At 29.5% G+C, this 18,050-nt stretch overlaps 1 protein-coding gene across 1 annotated transcript; it reads right to left on the bottom strand.

Annotated features, from left to right (window-relative positions):
* Positions 1-9,412: 9,412 nt before the first annotated feature.
* On the bottom strand, positions 9,413-11,210 carry LOC129323138 (glutathione S-transferase U10-like). The gene is made up of 2 exons (XM_054969712.1): positions 10,756-11,210; positions 9,413-10,003 (listed from the first exon to the last, which is right to left on the bottom strand). Exons 1-2 carry the CDS (start codon positions 11,080-11,082, stop codon positions 9,638-9,640), a joined length of 693 nt encoding a protein of 230 aa, XP_054825687.1. The 5' UTR covers positions 11,083-11,210; the 3' UTR covers positions 9,413-9,637.
* Positions 11,211-18,050: the final 6,840 nt, after the last annotated feature.

Here is an 18,050-nt window from a genome sequence, read left to right as displayed (position 1 = left end):
TTTTACAAAAAATTTATATATAAATTGATAATTACATGATCTGTGAGAATTTATTATAATAATGCAATTATTTTAAATCTCTTTTAAAATTTCTTGAACTTTCACACAAAAACAAACTTAAATATTTGATCGATTTAAGTTAAAAAAATAATAAATAGTAAAATTAATTATTATGGAGGATCATTAGAATCCATATCATTATATATACAAGTTGGATCTATCTACCTGCAAAACCTTATTGATTTTCACAGTAGATGATCATTTTAAATGCCTATGCGGATTTCTTAAAAATCTCACATGGTCAATAAATCAAAAAAAAAAGATTAATATTATGATCCAACCATACTCAGAACGGTCACCATGAAATTACCAGATTCTCATGATTAATCAACAAATTCTCATGACTAATAAGTAAGCACAATCTGATCATTAAGGGGGCATAAAAAATAAAGAAAAGAGAAACAATATGATTCAAACCCATGACCACACTCTCATATATTCATCTAACCCATGCAGATACAGATAATTTCAAGCATTCATCCAACACCTATATATATTAAGGTAAGCCTAGATCATTCATTCAACGCATACATGTATTTGAGCTAAACCTAGATCATTCATTCAACACATGCTAACCCAAACTCCCTTGCAAACTGATCGAAGGAGGAAAACATGCAGAAAAAAATCCAATCAAATTCTCAACTCCAAATTCCCAATACTGAATCACAATCAGAAAGAATAAGAGGCAGATAATCAACCAGACAATATAAACTAATTGATCAAAGTCAGATTAATTTAGATTCATGAACTTCGAACTTATTATAGCAGCTGTAAATTTCCAAACTCAGAGCCTTCAAAAACTTGGAGCATTTCCAGATTCAGCCGTGAATTCCCTCGGTCCTTCTCGGTCCCCTTCTCCAGAAAATGTACAAAGATTTAGATTTGCCTAATTTCCTCTTCACCGAAGTTCATCCAGCCTCCCCCCAAAAATCCCCTCAACACTTTAGTTTAAACTCTCGGTCTCTCTCTCTTTTCAGAAATTCGGCCAGCCCTCCCTCACGATTCCAAACTCAGAGTTTTATATAGAGTCAACTGCCACTTATCATTACACGCTTCCTTCTCAAATCATCATCTCTATTTTTTCTTTTCCTTCCCTTTCGCCGAGTTTTTGCCTTTGTCATGCTCGTGTGCATCACCAACTTCTCACTTTTCTTCTAATTTCTCTGCTTTTCCTCTGCATTTTCGACCTCTATCACTGTTCCTCTACATTTTTTACTCACATCTCTGGTCTTCTTCATCTCAGGTCTTCTTCCTTACATGTGCTCTCCTTCTTTCTTCCTCTGCTCTGCATTTTTGTACAGCTTTCTGCCGCTATGTGCTCTAATCTTTCTTTCTCCCATCTCTTCCATTTGCCTCTCTTTGTCTGTCTCTCTCTCTCTGCCTGTGCTTCTTCATGTTCATGGCTGCCTGACCGAATGATGATTGAACCGATGGGTTAAGTTTTTAACCCATCAGTTTATGTCATTATTTAACACCCTTTTTTTTAAAAAAAGAAATTCTTCTCTTTGGCTCGCAGCCCTATCTAATGCTAAAAGGTTAGTAAAACGCTGTAACGGGCCACGCTTCACTCTCCCCATTTACCCAATAATATATATATATATATATAATGTTTCCTTCTTTTTCTGTTTTTTTCTTTGACTCCCAATATTTTGAATCATTGAAAGATTGGTTCAAAAATTTGAGCAAATTTTTTTAAAAAAAATTTATAATCCTAAAAATAATCAAATTTCATTTTTTTTGTATTATATATATATATATATATATAATTTAATTAATTTCTTTTAGCGAGCTAAAAGAAATAAAAATCCTAATCATAAAATTAAATTCTCAAAATTTTTATACTTCAAAAATATAATCTTAAGAAAGATTAAATTTTATTTTTGTATTTTTATTGTTTTTTTTTGTTTTTTATTATTATTAAATTTAAAAAAAGCTCGGACAAAATACAGTATTTACAACATCTACTTAGATGTCAGTTAAACAGTCAACATTTGAGAGATTGAACGAATTAGTCACTCTTGTACCAACTTACGTAATGTTGTGGATATTTTTGCCATTTTTTCTAACTTTAAGCTATTGGTTACTCTTGGTTGAAAACTTCATAAGTATTTTTACCTCTTTGCCCTTTTTATTTTAAATTAAGGATATTATAGTCATTTTACCAAAAAAATTAATGTCTGAAAGGGTCCAAGAGACTTAAAAGGAATTATCACGTATTTTGCAGGATCTAATTATCATTTTCATATTTTAATAAGATTTTCCTATTATTCTCTCTTGTAGAAAATTTGTTTTTTTCTCCTAAATACTTTCTTATTTTGGGATTTTGTCATTGATGAGTGATGATTGACAAATCTCTTTTTCACTAGCAAACATTGACTATATGATGAATATGTCTTAAAATAAAAATATTATAAGGATTTAAAATATTAATTATTAAATATTTTTAATTATGTTTAGGGATATGTTTGTTAATGAACTATGTTTATTTTGTGTATTTGTGTTTATTTTTTTCAATTTATTTACTTGTGTCTGCTGCTTGGAAATTGAAGAAGATTTATTAAAATAGAATTTTCGTTATTATGGAGGTAAGTTTAAACATTGTTTTAAAACAATATGAGGAAGGTAAGATAAAATGTTTAAGTCTGTAATGTACTCCTTTCATTAAAAAATATAAGATGTTTTTAATCAACTTTTACTAAAAAATAGTTAATTGTATTCAAACTAAAACCATCTTTTTATATTTATCTATATTAATATATTATTTTACTCTAAAATAAATGTAAAGTTATTTATTTTTTAGGAATACTTGAAAAAAAAAGGGAGAATGACAAAGAGTTCCTAAAAGGAATAATTAATTTAAGTTAGATCTCAAGTGTCAAATTTTAAAAATTTACAACTCAATCTTTCAATTTTACAATTGTGTTTTGATGAATTTGCAACTTGTTTTATAAATTTCAGTATGGTTGAAGAATAAAAAATTTATTTTTCTGTTAAAATTTAGAATAGAAGTTGCAAATTTATTATAATAGAATTACAAAATTGAAAGATTAAGTTATAAATTCTTGAAATTTGACACTTGGGATCTAACTTGAATTAATGGATCCTTTTGGGATCTCCTTGTTATTCTCCAAAAAAATAATAATTATACATTAAAATATTAAAAATACTTTATATTTTTAAATATCTAACTCTTTAAAAAATATTTTATATTTTTAAACAAAGAAGTAATACATTACAAGTAAAATTTCATGTGGGGACCCTTGATCAAGGATAATGAAAAAGAGGATTCCAGAATTTTTGAAATTTTACTAAAGAACATGTATGGAATTTCTGTCAAATTTGTGACAGAAACGACAAAATTGCTCTCATTTAAATGAACAACATAAATGACTTGTTTATTCCTATGCTATATATTATTCGTTTACTTACGAAATGTTATTCATTTCCCTACTTGTTTATAACCCTAGTTTCACTTGATTTTATTCTAAGTGTTAGTTTTATAATAAGATGACTTGTTCGTTTCTATATTGTATGTACTTTACTTGTTTTTGGCCTCGAAATGAAATCAAGTGAAAGCAGGGCTATAAACAAGTGAAGTAGGAAAATAAATAACATTATGTAAATAAATTAATAATATACAGTATGGGAATGAATAAGTCATTTATGCTATTCATTTAAATGAAGGTAATTTTATCATTCCATCACAAATTCAAACAAATTTTGTATGCATCTTTTAGTAAAATTTTAGAAATTCAAAGATATTTTTTTTTATCATTTTCTCTCATCAAGGGTGTCTCAATGAAATTTTTCCTACATTACAGGTCGATCACGATTATCCAAGAGGAAGGTACCTTCATTCGCTGATACATTCATTTATTTGTGGGTAAAAAGAAGTTTGCCACACCTTTTCCTTTTATTTTCCTAAGATTTATGCTTGTGGCATCATTCACACCCTTCATTTTCTCTTACCCTTCAGTAGTCATCTCACATTTGAAATAATCTGGACCGTTCATAATTTCATCCCACAAATAAGGTGGATCGTTCAGATTTAAGTACACTTTTTTATTTAAAAATACATAACTTTATATTCCTATAATTTACTGCAATTTTATTATAGATTTTCATACTTTTTTTATATTTTAAATTTCTATATTTTTCATTTTTAATATTTTAGATTCCTATAACATCACTCATATAAATTGTACATAAAATAAAATTCAAGCAATGTACAAAGATTTAAAGTTAATTTTTTCTTATTTTATTTTTAAAAATAAAAAGTTATAAAGATTTGAATAAAGATATTGATTACCAATATGCACCATTTATATTTAATTAAATAGGTGAAAATTTAATATTAAATTTTTCATAATATTTATAAACTAATCATATAAATTTATTTTATATTGTTTTGATTTAAAATTTTTAACTTACTATACTGTCATATTTAAAATAATCATTAGTAAATATGTATAATTAATTTATAAAAATTGTGAAAGAAAATAATATTAAATATGAACTTTTTTGATTAAATATAAACTGTACATATTAATAATTATTAGATTTATTAAATTTTATAATTTTTCTATTTTGAAAAATAAAAAATATTTAAATTTAAATAATCTAGATTATTTCAGGCATCATTCCATGACGAGCGCAGAACGTGCCCCCATCTCCTGCACCAATGCATTGTAGCCAGTGCAGGAACAGTACTTTTATCTGGTGCGATGACTTCGGCTACCCTTTCCGCAACTTTCTGTCCAATCAGGTGTATACAAAATCAAATAATATTAAATAACATTTTGATGAAAAAGTCAAACATATTTTTGTCCATTGCGTCGGGATAAATGTGGAAGTCTCACGCCACAACTCTTATCCATTGGTCAGTTAAAAATTTCGTCCATTGTGTCAGAAAAAAAATGCCCTGTACTTAAAATAATTTCAAGAAAAAATAATAAATAAAGAACTTATAAAAATATTAATATTAAATTAAAACTTTTTAATATTGATATTTTTAAATTTCAGTATTCCTTCTATCATATTTCAGTATTAAAATTCTTAATTTAGCATTAATATTCTCATAAGATTCTTAATTATCATTTTCCTTAGTTTCAAGTGAGTGGAAGCAATGAAGCAATAGTGTTTCCAATGTTTTTGCAATTGGCTGGATTGAACTAAGAATGCTAGGTGTTCATGATTCACATACTCTAACCAGTTTGCCCTATAGTTAAAATGATGACATGATAATCAAATTAAAAAATTATATATATTATAAAATTATTGTACAATTTAAAAATAAAGATAAATATTTCAAGTTACTTATGAGTTAATAAGCCTCATGACACAACATCATGTCAAATGATTTAATATTAATGCTCACAATAAATATCCCTATACTAAAATAGATTTGTTTGACATGTGTACCTCATGCATCTATCATGTCAATAGAAAATGAGGAAGTTAATGGCTAATTAACAGAATAATTTTTTGTTACTCGAAAAAATAATTTAAAAAAATTATCTCACTTATTAGTATAAGATGTTCAATGTTTTTTGACAAAAAAAATCAGAAACAAAAATATATCTTAACCGGAAAAAAAAAAGTGAGGAGGAGTACACGTTTCATTCACCCCCATTTTTTCAAGCCAACTTTTAAATGGTCCATCCCCTTATTTTTATTTTAAATTCAAATTCAAATGTTCTCAAACTATTTACTTTGTTTCTTCATTTCTCCTTTACTTTCTGTTGACAAAAATAAAGGATAATCATTACACAATATATGGAAACAAGCATCCAGCACTTGAGAATTGAAAATTTGGTCATTTAATTTCATTTAGGTGCTCAATTGGCAACTCCTCTTATAATTTTATTGGTAATTTTTGACAGCTAGTGCTCTTGTGCATGGCAAGAGAATTAGAATTTAAGAAAACTTGAACCATTTACGGGTTTGCCACTTCTATTATCATCTTTCAATGTATATTGATGATGATTTCGTCTATAATGCTTTAGTATCGTTTAAATTTTTCTATGCGGATGCTTGCTTTCAGCAAGTTTCCTTTGCCTTTTCATCAAATTTTATGAAATCATACAGTGAAAAAAAAAAAAGCAAAATTAATACGGCATTATCTCCACTTTGAATTCTTATTTGAAATTTTCACATTCTGTCTGAACTCTCCTGTCCCGCACATGGGAGTCAGAATCTAGTTAGAGGAATTGTATTATCTATAATTTGTAAATATCATGGTTTTCTATAATGGGCAAAACTTATGTACTTAAATTTAATAATTTCATTAGAGGAATTAATATATTTTTATCTAATCAAATCAAGACATGTGCACTTTAATATATTAACAATATCAATAACAAGAATTTGTTATAAATACATAACCTATAAAAAAAATATACATATCTTGATTTAATTAAAAACAAGTATATTAAATATATAAGGCTAACATTTACATCCTTCTATAAATATATGTTTGTATTGATGATTTGAGCTAACTAGCATCTCTGTCAAGCATTGACAATGCACCAAGTATAAGAAAGGAAAAGGAAGTTGAATAAAAGTTGGCGAAAAATCACCATAAAAAAATTAAAATTAACCTTCTTAACTTTTTATATTTTTACCATAGATTCTCTTATTATTATTTTATATTTATCTTACTAACAAAAATTGTGATATTATATTAAAAAAATACATAGTAATTTATGTGGCATTTGATGTAAGCTAATAATAACAGAACAAATATGGATAAAATTCTTTTAAAATTATTATTATCTTACATTAAATATGATGTAAGCTACTACATGCCAAGACAAATAGTTGAAAAATCTATGGTGAAAATAAATAAAAAGTTAGGAAGGTTAATTTTAAAAATGTAAAGGTGAGAGGTTTTGTGTAAAGTTGGGAATATATGCCGAGCTTAGTAGATTGCTTATTTAAATCTATTTTTATAGAGGCTTGGGCTTGATAAATTAAGAATTTTTAGCATATTCAAATTTGTACAACCTTATTATGTCCTATAAAAAACAAGGCTCGAGCGGCCCTCTAAGCTAATATTATTTTTTAAAAAAAGTATATTAAAAAAATGAAGAAATGTGAGTGTTTTGTAATTCATTTTTCATGGTAGTTTATGAATTAAGATAAGATTTATGATCATAAACTCCATCTCCCTTTTGTTTTTTTTTGTTTTTTGGTAAATTTGTTATTTAAAACATTTTTGTGATAGTGTGATAATATGAAACGATTATTAATTTAGATATTTGATTTGTTAAGCAAGTTAATACATGTATATATATCAAGTGATTAGCATGTTAAAGAATAACTTATAATTGTGATGTAATTGAAGATCTGGATTTATTTTCTTTATTTTAATTTTTTTTAAAAATTTTGATTAATTTGTAATGTTATAATGTTGAACTTTATTTTTTAAAAGTATTTTTTTTTTAAGAAAGCAAGGCTTTACAAGTCTTGTCGCGAGTCACTTGAATAAATGGTGAGTTTAAGAAAAATAGTTTCAGTTAAAAAAAAAAAAATAGTTAAAACTAGAAAAACTGAATTTATGGGTTTGAACCTATGAGAGTTGGGCTCATATGAGCCAAGCCCTGCTTGTCTCTCAACTCTAGTCTTGTGCAACTCTTTTAAAATTCAAAAGTTTTGTACATTTTAATTACAAAAGCAATGAAAAAATCGCACTCTACCTTTATTTTTTTAATTTTTTTGGTAGAAATCACACCGAAATTGTTTCTTTGAACAAACCAGCCGCAAGAAGCCCAGAGTGACGATATTTTGGGGCAAACCCAAACTTCTACCAAACAAGGTGGACATATTCTTTGTCTTTACGACCAAAACTGCCATGCTACGGGACTTGAATTGCTTGGATTAGTACTGAATACGAGAAAACAAGTCCGCTAGTATCAGCAGGAATTTTGGAAAAAGGAAAAAAAAATTATATGTATACGCCAATCAATTAGGGAGAATGAAATTTCAGTCACAAAATATTAAATTAATTATAATTAAGTTTTCGACAAAGTTTTCTTAAAAATGAGGTGAAAATAATAATTGGGAGAATCATATCTAAGGAACACTCAAATAAATTATTTGCAAATAATAATCAATACGAAATTGATTATTATTAAAATAGGAGTTGTGTTTTTTTTTTCCCCCTTGAATGAGATAATTCTTGTATATAAATAATTTGCTTGAGTGGTCCCTGAATGTGATTCTCCCATATTGATTGAAACAATTGCAAAGCTAAAAGTTTCAATTGCAAATAAGGTATTTTAGTTATAAATATAACTCTTGGATTATAATTAAGATTATTCTTTGTAATTGTTTGAATCAATATTTATTACTCATCTCTTTAAAAAATTTTAAAGAGAATTTAATTATCATTAATTCAATCTTTTAAAACATAACTATCATTCTTCCAATAAAGTATAAAAATAGGTTTAAACAATGCAATTTTGTTCTCAAACTAGACCTCTAGTCCTAAGTAACAGCTGCTAGTAAGGCCTTAAATTGGAAGTGCACTGTAAATTATTAAAGGTATGAGTGCTGAGGAGATTTTTATTGGCAAGAACTTGGTTCATAAATCATAAAGCCATGGAAATCAAATTTTGCTATTAATGTAAAGATTTTATTAGTGAATGATCTGTAATCTCTGTTTAAACTTAAAGATATGTTCTAATGCTAGTGAGCTACTAGGACAAAACTCACAAATTTTACACTTTGTATGTGTACATGTAAAGAGTGATGGGAGATCCATTGGAGTAGTGGATATGGTCGTTGGTGTTTGGTCTCTTGGATTTTGTCGTCTGTTGCGAGCTTGTTCACCATTAACATATCTACAAATTGATTCACACAATTGTTTCTGTGACAATGAAGAAATACAATGCTATCAAATCAATTATGTTAGAATGTTCATTACTAGTGTGACGGCTTAACAGCCTTTTGTGCTTTAACTTCAACTACAAAATTATTTGGTTGGTTAATGATTACTGTGTACTGGATATTTATAATATTATGATTGTGCTGAGCAATATGCGTAAGTAAAAATTCGGGTACTTGATAGAAATAGTTTCCCATAAATATACTCTTTGAAGATTGGCGCTTGTCTGTTTTACCATACAACTTCTGAACTAGGAGAATTTCTTAATTAATTAAGGAAATGAAAAAAAAAATTCCTATTTCTTGGCAATCAAAAAATTCTCACCACAAGAGTATACTGACTAGCTGGTTTCTCTTCCTTTTTCTTTTTATTTTTGTACTTTTTATATATAGATTGCATTGTACTGATAGTTTTAAAGATGAAAGCTAAATTGATGGAGGAAAAAAAAAATTTAGGGGCAAATCGTGGCAATCGAATCAAGTTTTATGCATTCAAGTTAAAATCAGACACCTCATCCCGTGAACAAACTAATAGGGAGCAATTATACAACTTTCTTGTCATACAAAGAAACAGTTGATAATAATTTATTTTACAACAAACCATCTTCAATTCTTAAAACCCACAAAATGAAACATAAGAAATGCATTTGTATGCAGATTATATTTAATTCTGTGATTAGAACAAGAAGCTTTAGTTGATAGGACCAAATTTCTCAATGAATTTGGCCACGAGCTTGTCATGAGGAGGTAGTGTCTCCTTCACCTGAGGATGGTCCTTCAAGGAATCCATCCATGACAAGAACTCTGAGTTCATGTGAGGATGAATCACTTCCATTCCCAGAGCTTCATTGATGACCTTGTAGTTGCAAGCATGAGCTCCCACCACAACATCAAGTAGTCCCAAGGACTTATTACCATTATAATAAGGGAATTCCTGATCAGCAAAATCCTGCTTCACCCCTTCAGTGAAAACTCTAATCATCTCATTCAAGTTTTCAATTGCTTTTTGTCTCTCTTCTCCTCTTGATAAAAAGATGGGGTAGATAGCTGGAGGGATCTATAAGCAAAATCAGTTTTTATTAGAATCTAAGAACAATCAAACGTTTAGTATATCAATTTATTAAATTCACGATGCATGTTTGAATTAATGGAGATATGGATTTGGATTTGGATCAAATCTCTCATTTAAATACATGAAAATTTATGGATTTTAGATTTGATCCAAAGCAAAATCCAAATCCAATTCTTATTATATTCCTTTGTAATTTGAATTTTTTGTGTACTCTAATTATTTGAAATCCGAACTATTCTAACTGTTTTGTTCTCCACACATCTTCAATGTTAGTGCCTTTATCATTTTCACTCCTTCTCTCATCTCTCATTATTGTCTTTCACCAGTTGAAAAATAGAGATAAATTTGTCATTCCAAATTTTCTTTTTTCCTGTTAACCATTCATTTATATGAGAAGAAAAGTATGAAGAATGGAAAACTAGAAGAGAAAACTCTTAAAAATAGTTTAAAAAATAATATTTTTAAAAATTTCTTATCATAATTTTCTTTGCTCCCTATTTTTCCCCCACTTTTCACCTCATCCAAACCAAGCCTATATCTGAACTCTTCTTCTTTAACTTTATTTTTTTTTGTATTATTCTCCAACTAAGGATTTGAAATACATAAATTTTAAATACGAGATTTTAAATTTAAAATACAAATTTAAATCCATCAGTATAAACGCCACTTCAAAGTAATATTACACAGAAAAGAGGATTGTGAGGCCAAATAATTGAGGAAGAGTAATAGATACTAACCTTTTGATCAAAATAATTGACCCAGAAGCGAACTTTTGCCCTTTGATAAGGATTATGAGGCAAGAGTTTAGGGGTTTGATTCCAAATCTCATCGATGTATTCCAAGATGACAAGTGACTCAGCTATTGCTTTGTCATTGTGCAAGAGCACTGGAACCTTCTTGTGCACAGGATTGTTCTTCAGCAGCAATTCACTCTTATTTGTCAAATCTTCCTCCAAGTATTTGTAAGGTATACCCTTGAGTTTAAGGGCTAGTTCAACCCTTGTGCATGGGCCGCCTGACCAAACTCTTAAAAGCACAACTTGGTTATTAGCTTTCTCTTCCATTAGGTGTTTCTGTTTTGATCTGTATGGTTCATCAGATTATTATTGTAGCTATGTGAAGGGTTTTATAGATGAGTTTTCTCTAGCTGGTTGGTCAATGAGCATTTCTTGAGGAAGAAGCTGTGCAGAATGATGTGAGATTATAAAGAAGCTTTCTCTAGCTGGTTGGTCAATGAAGCATTTCTTGAGGAAGAAGCTGTGCAGAATGATGTCAGATTGCCCATTTTTTACGGCAACAAAGATGGACCAACAACACAAGGGTTGAATTCCGTAGATATTTCAGCACTCCAAATACATACCAACAACATTAAAAATACTGGGTTGGGCCCCATTCTTAAAAATTAATGCCTTCTAAATTCTGAGTTATTTTATTTTATTTTTTGATGAAATGGCAAATTGGAATTTAAACCATAGGTTTAGGAGCATTAGAAATCCTAAATTTATTTTTGATGCAATTTTTCCCTTCAACATTTTAAAACATTACAATATTGCTTCTACCATAATGAATATTAACTTTGATAATTAATTGACCAATAAATTATACATTTTTTGGTATCCTTGTCTATGATTGGGCATTTTTTTGGCTATTTTATATAATTTTTGAGGTTATTTTTTGTAATATTTTAGTCAACTAACAGTTAACTTTTATTAACGATAGGGACGATATTGCACCAATTTAAAAAGTTGAAAGGGATATTCTATCAAAAATAAGTTTAAGATCTTAAATGCTTTTGTATTTATAATTTAAGGTGAATTTTCCTTTTAACTCTTTATTATTTTTTTTTGTGAGGATTTATTTTATGAAAGCGAATACCTGGGAGAAGTTGTCCCCTGTTTTGTTTATTTAAAGAAACTATGAATTCTTTTTTTTTAAAAAAAAAATAGTGCTAAAATTTATATGGAGTTAATTTACACATGGGTTTCTCCAATTCTCTTGCTAAATTAAAGACTGATACATTATCAATATGACGTATAACCGCACTGGCGTTTGAATTTTTCATACTATTATTTTTTTCTAATCGAAGCCTTGAGAAAAATAATTACTAGTCAAATTGTTCAGTTTGCTTCCTTTAAGCAATTGCGAAATAGTTTAGTTACTTGCTCCTGTGATGTGACACATTCTTTTTAAAAACTAACAATATCAAGCTCTTTATTATACTGGATGATTTAATCATAAAATTATTAAATCAATTATTATGGTAAAAAATTAATTAAAAAATCTACTACAGTTAAAAAAAGGTCTTTCTCAAAATTTAAAAAACTAACCATAATAGAAGAATTATGATAACTAAGCCGAAATTTGGAAAACTAAGAATTTGAAAACTCTACCATAATTATAAAGGCAACTTAATTAACTCAAAACATTACCAATGATAGAAAAGAATTTTTCTTAGCTTTAAAAAAACTATCATGGTTAAAAATTTTCCTTCCAATGCAAAACCATAAAAAATGTCCAAACCTACTAACATGGTTAAATAAAACAAACTTCTAAATTCTAGCTATCAAAATTATCTCAAGTGTTCAAAAATGGGTTAGGGCAACTGAAGCCCAAATCAGATGACAACTATAAAGCCCAATTTTCATTCTCAAATCACTTCTTATGAATATACAGTTTACATTCCAAAACATCATTGTACTTAAATGTCTTAACACATGTTGATCTGCATAAATGTAGTTTCTAATCGACAATCACAGCAACAAGTAATCAACATTATTAAATATATTAAAAATTATCAGAGTACACACGCATGAGCCTTAAATGTGGCAACATATAGTAATTCAATACATGAACAAAAGAGAAGGGAATACAAGTCAACATAAGACTAAGCCTCCAAAACTTTCTAAAATGAATTACTGTATCAACTTTCACTTGCAAATTGCTAAGCAACCTAAGGGGAGAAACAATGTTTTAGTAACCAATAACCCTATCTACTACACATACTAATTTGTGCTCGTGAGGTGCCAAATGGGACAATTATAAAACATTAATTATTCAATAAATCATCATATTCCAACATATACCAATCATACATATCATAATGTAAGACCCCTAACTACCTTTATATCCTTTTTATTTCCTCCAACTGAATCATGAGTTAAGTCAATATCTATATAACTGATTTCTCTAACAAACTCCTTGATTAAGTGGTGTGGACCAGCCAATGATCATAAGACATGTCTTTTTTGTCATCTTCTACCTCCAGCCAAGTTAGCTTGACTCGGTTCCTCTGACAAGTTTGGTCTGCCAGACTTAAATCTTTCGGAGGTCATATCTCCTCCATCCGACCTCCAATTCATGCATTCTTGGTATCATTTTCTCCATTTTTTTTAGATCTACACATTTATGCCATTTATTTGTCCAAAAAATTCCATTTTCAAACACCCATCTTTCAGTTTGTTTATGGTTGGAAGTTTTAGCACTATCTAATGCACATAGAATGCATGGGGAATGTGCATAGCCTTATATAAAACACTTATATCAATCAAGAAGCATCTAAGCATGTTCATTCGAGTAGAACAAGGATGAAAAAATAGATAGAGGCAAGGAATGAAAATTGATACATGGAAAATATGAAGTAGGTAGATTTGCATGTATATGGAGTAAGCAAATCAAAATCTCATCCTCATAAATAGAAAACGTAGCCCAAGAATAATCAAGAAAATGTATTAACTATAATGAAACATTTGCTTTAGTTGCTGGACTTGAGGCTATTAGACTTTTACTTGTATTTGCTTGCATAAAAGACTATAAACTTCTTCAAATGGATGTTAAAAGTGAATTCTTGAATGGACTAATTAATAAAGAAGTTTATGTAGAGAAACATCTAGGATTTGAAGATCTAACCTTGCCAAATCCTGTCTACAAACTGAAGAAGGTCTTATATGGTCTCAAATAAACTCTGAGAGCTTGGTATGATAGGTTAAGTACTTTCCTACTAAATAAAAACTTTAAAAGAGGTTTAGTAGATAAAACCTCATTCTTTCAAGTTGAAGGAAGTGATATTTTAGTAGTTCAAATTTATATTGATGATATTATTTTTGGAGTTACTAATGAATTTCTTTGTGAGAAGTTTGTTAAGATTATGTAAGGAGAAATTGAGATGTCCATGATAGGGGAGCTGAACTTCTTCCTTGGATTGCAGTCAAGCAAATGAAAGATGGGATCTTCATAAGCTAGACCAAATACACATATGAGCTGTTAAAGAAATTTAGATTTGAAAATTCCAATCCAAGCAATATCCTTTTGAGTGCTTCTATCAAAATAGATAAAGATGATAAAGGGAAGAAGGTGGATCAAACCAAATTTAGAAAAATAATTAGATTATTACTATACCTCATTACTAGTGGACCTGGCATTATGCTAAGTGTCTATATATGTGCAAGATTTTGATCAGATCCAAGAGAGTCTCATCTAAAAGTTATGAAAAGAATCTTTAAGTACCTAAATGGCACACCACAATTAGGACTCTCCTAAAAGAAGGTAGCCTAATCTAATCACCTATTCAGATGTTGATCATATTAGTTATAAGACTGATAGAAAGAGTATAAGTGGAATATGCCAATTTTTTGAAGGCTCACTTATCTCATGGTTCAGCAAAAAGTAGAATAGCATGTCACTCTCTTCATGTGAAGCCGAGTATTTGGCTATTGGAAGCTATTGTGCACATATTTTATGGTTGAAATAACAATTGAAAGATCTAGGAATTCATCTCAAGGAAATTCCAATCAAATGTGACAACACAAGTACCATTAATCTTGAAAGAATCTTACCCAACATTCAAGAACTAAGCACATTGATATAAGGCATCATTTTTTAAGAGATCATGTGCAAAAGGACGTTGTATTGGAATTTATCCCATAACTGAGCAACTAGTAAATATCTTCACTAAACCTTTAGCTGAAGAACAATTTACCTTTATAAGAAGAGAATTAGGAATGGTAAATCCCAATGAGTTATGATAAATTTTTAAGTTTTAACTAATGGTAAATCCCAATGAGTTATGATAAATTTTTAAGTTTTAACTTTACATTCTTTTACTTTCTTTATACTTTGATCTTTAGTTAGAATTAGAGTAAAGAGAGCCATTTTTGATGTTTTAGGACATTTTAAGTGTGATTTTATGTAGCTCACATGCTTGAAATGCTTTTCAAAAAAGTAGCTTTCATAAGGCATGGCAAATCACATGTGAGAGCAAGTAGCTTTCAAGTATGAAATGTCACACAGAAAGCTACCTTCCTTAAGTCATGACAAGTCATGTGTGAGAGCTTTTGGCCTTCAAGCATGAATCATCTTACAGAGAGATACCCTTTGAGTCATGACAAATCAAGCGTAAAGGTTGGGAGCTTTCAAGTGTTAAATTCACTTTTGAAAGCCTTCTTCATTTGCCCTTGACATTTCACATATGAAAATGTTTTATGATCACACATGAATAGCTTGAGCTAAAATCTCAAAATTCTATAAATTCATCATATGGATGGATCAAGCATGGAATGTCTTATTTTCAAGCGTGAAACATCTACAAGAACTCATGAAGTGACAAATAACGCATGAAGGCTTATAACTATATATATATACACACATATACTTTATGTCAGATTCTTTATTCCACAAACATTCTAACTTCTAAAAATCTGACCATTACAACTCTATTTAATTCTTAACTTCCTCCCTAATCTTTCTCTGACCATTATTGTGTTTCAATTTCATTACCCATCACTTACAAACACTTTTTCACACCTTAAATTCCTACTAAACTCCTCTTAATCCATAACCTAGCTCCCTTTCTTATTAAGTTTGTATCTCTAGAAATGGCACGAACGAAGGAGATTAGGAAGAAGCAAAGTGTAAAAATCACAAAGAAGAGAAAATTTACTAAGACCATGGTTCAAGAGGTTGGAACATCTCTAACTTAGCCATAAAAAAGAGCAGAACCCTAAGAGTTAGGAAGGAGCCTATAAGAGAAGTTCCACAGGCTAGTCAATTTGTAGATGAACTAACCAGGCTTAAAAGAGAACTATCTAAAGATGGCAGTAATGTGCCTTCTAGTGACTTTTATGAGGAATGTTTTAAAGAAGGAATGCTTCTAAGCTCAGAGCATATTTCTATATACAATCAGTTTTTCACTTCTAGACTTGTTATAATTGGGCACCTCACCAAGTATGTTTCAATTATTAAAGCTCACTATAACATCCTGAATTCTTAATTCAGAAATTAATTACTAATAAGGGTGAATTAGTAATTTAGAGTGTGATTAGGTTCTTGGATGATGGAATGTTGTTTTGACCCCTTAAGATGTTGAATGGATAGATTAGAGTGAAAGCACAGCATTAAGAAGCAAAGCATGTGAGTGTGGTGAGAAGTTTCACTATTGTGCCACCTATTGTGGCTAGTGCTGAGTGCGTCGCGGTGTATGGCATAGAAAATGCCTTAAATGCTTGTGGATCAGCTTGTAGAAGGCAGGGGAAACTAAGGAAAAGAAGTATGAGAGAGTATAGAAGAGAAGGGTCTCTACTAGGGCAATCAATTTCAAGAGCTAGGGTGATATTTCCAATCTATTACTTATTATGTAAGTCTCATACTGCCTTAACCTTCAATTTTTCACTAATTTCTCTTATCTAAACTATTAGAAAATTGAATTTAGAAGTTTTAAGGGGTTATTTTTTACCCTATAGTAGTAAAAAGGCTCTTTAAAATTAAATTAAGACTTTGCAATTGGTTTGAGCTTTTAACGAAAGAGCTTTGAAGCTGTAAGCTAAAATTATTCAAATTTACAAAGAGAAAATAAGTGAAATTTGGAAATGAGCATGTTAAAGCCTGCAGTGAGTGATAAATGGGTGTAGAATATGGAAATGAACTCAGACAAGGGAGTTGATGGCATTTAGGTGCTCAATTATTGTAATTAGTACTTTTAGTCAATATGGCAATTGACTTTGGGTGCTAATGGTGTAGATTTGTGTGACTAGTATGTAAATTGAGCAAAAGAAGTACAAGTAAGGAAGTGTACCATGGCTAACCTTTCTTGCAGACAAAAAAGTTAAGGTAACTATATCGTTTGTTATGTTTTTAACTATTATAACTACATAGGAGTAATTATGTCTAGTATGATTTTAATGCTTGTGAATTTTTGAATGTGGTGTTTTATAATGTTTATGGTTTTGGCATTAAAGGTGTTCTGAAATGTTTATTTAATTATTATGAGCTTTTGAATCACATATACATACACACACACACACTAAAATAAGCATGAAAGTAGTGGCTTATGCGTGATAAAGGCATGATCATAGTGGGTAGGAGTTCAATTTGTGTGTATATGGGTATGTGTAAAAACAAATCTATATGGTGAATCTAGCACTATGGGATATATGATGCAACATTCATATTGGGACTATATTTCTACCACTAAAGGTGTTCCTTGTTTTTTCATATCCTTTTCATTCTTATTGTTCACTTGAGTTTATATCCACTTAGTTAAGGTTTGGAAAGTTTTGAACATTGTTGCATGCTCACATTGTGGTCAAGGCATGGTTCTTGAGCCAAAACTTCACCCCTTCACATGCAAATCCAAGTATATCCTCTTGATAGCCAATTACATCCATAATAAAGACCAATTGATTCTTGAAAACATTTGTAAAGTAGTAGTGGAGAGGTAGAGGAATTACAAGCCTATGGTAAGGTTCTTTGCTAATGTACATTGAGTGAAATGAAATACCTTCAAACATTTGAGTGGATTAAGAGCAAATACTATATCCTTATGAGGCTGCATGTATGATTTTGTATCTCTTTAATGCTTTACTTGTGAGGGATAAGATTCTTTAATTAGGACAGCAACATCTTATTTGTGTATATGAAAAATTTCCTTGATTTTTAGTTTGATTTTCCTTGCTATTGAGTTTTCTTCTTTATTTTTTTTAAGTTTTTAGGATTTTGTGAGGTGAGAGTTATTCTTTTGATTAGATTTTTCCCGGAGTAT

The sequence above is a fragment of the Prosopis cineraria genome, unplaced genomic scaffold (assembly GCF_029017545.1).
Source record: "Prosopis cineraria cultivar Desert tree isolate PC_DT_omini unplaced genomic scaffold, ASM2901754v1 PC10, whole genome shotgun sequence".
NCBI classification, from domain to species: domain Eukaryota; kingdom Viridiplantae; phylum Streptophyta; class Magnoliopsida; order Fabales; family Fabaceae; genus Prosopis; species Prosopis cineraria.
Note: the sequence above shows the minus strand (reverse complement) of the source record. Positions and strands in the feature narration are given on the sequence as shown.

What these genes read in the sequence shown, in the direction of transcription:
- LOC129323138 (XM_054969712.1), bottom strand. Translation starts at nt 11,082, where the DNA reads ATGGAAGAGAAAGCTAATAACCAAGTTGTGCTTTTAAGAGTTTGGTCA. An exon ending in TCAATTATTTTGATCAAAAG is followed by an intron (nt 10,004 to 10,755) that starts GTTAGTATCTAT and finishes TTTTGCTTATAG; the next exon opens with ATCCCTCCAGCTATCTACCC.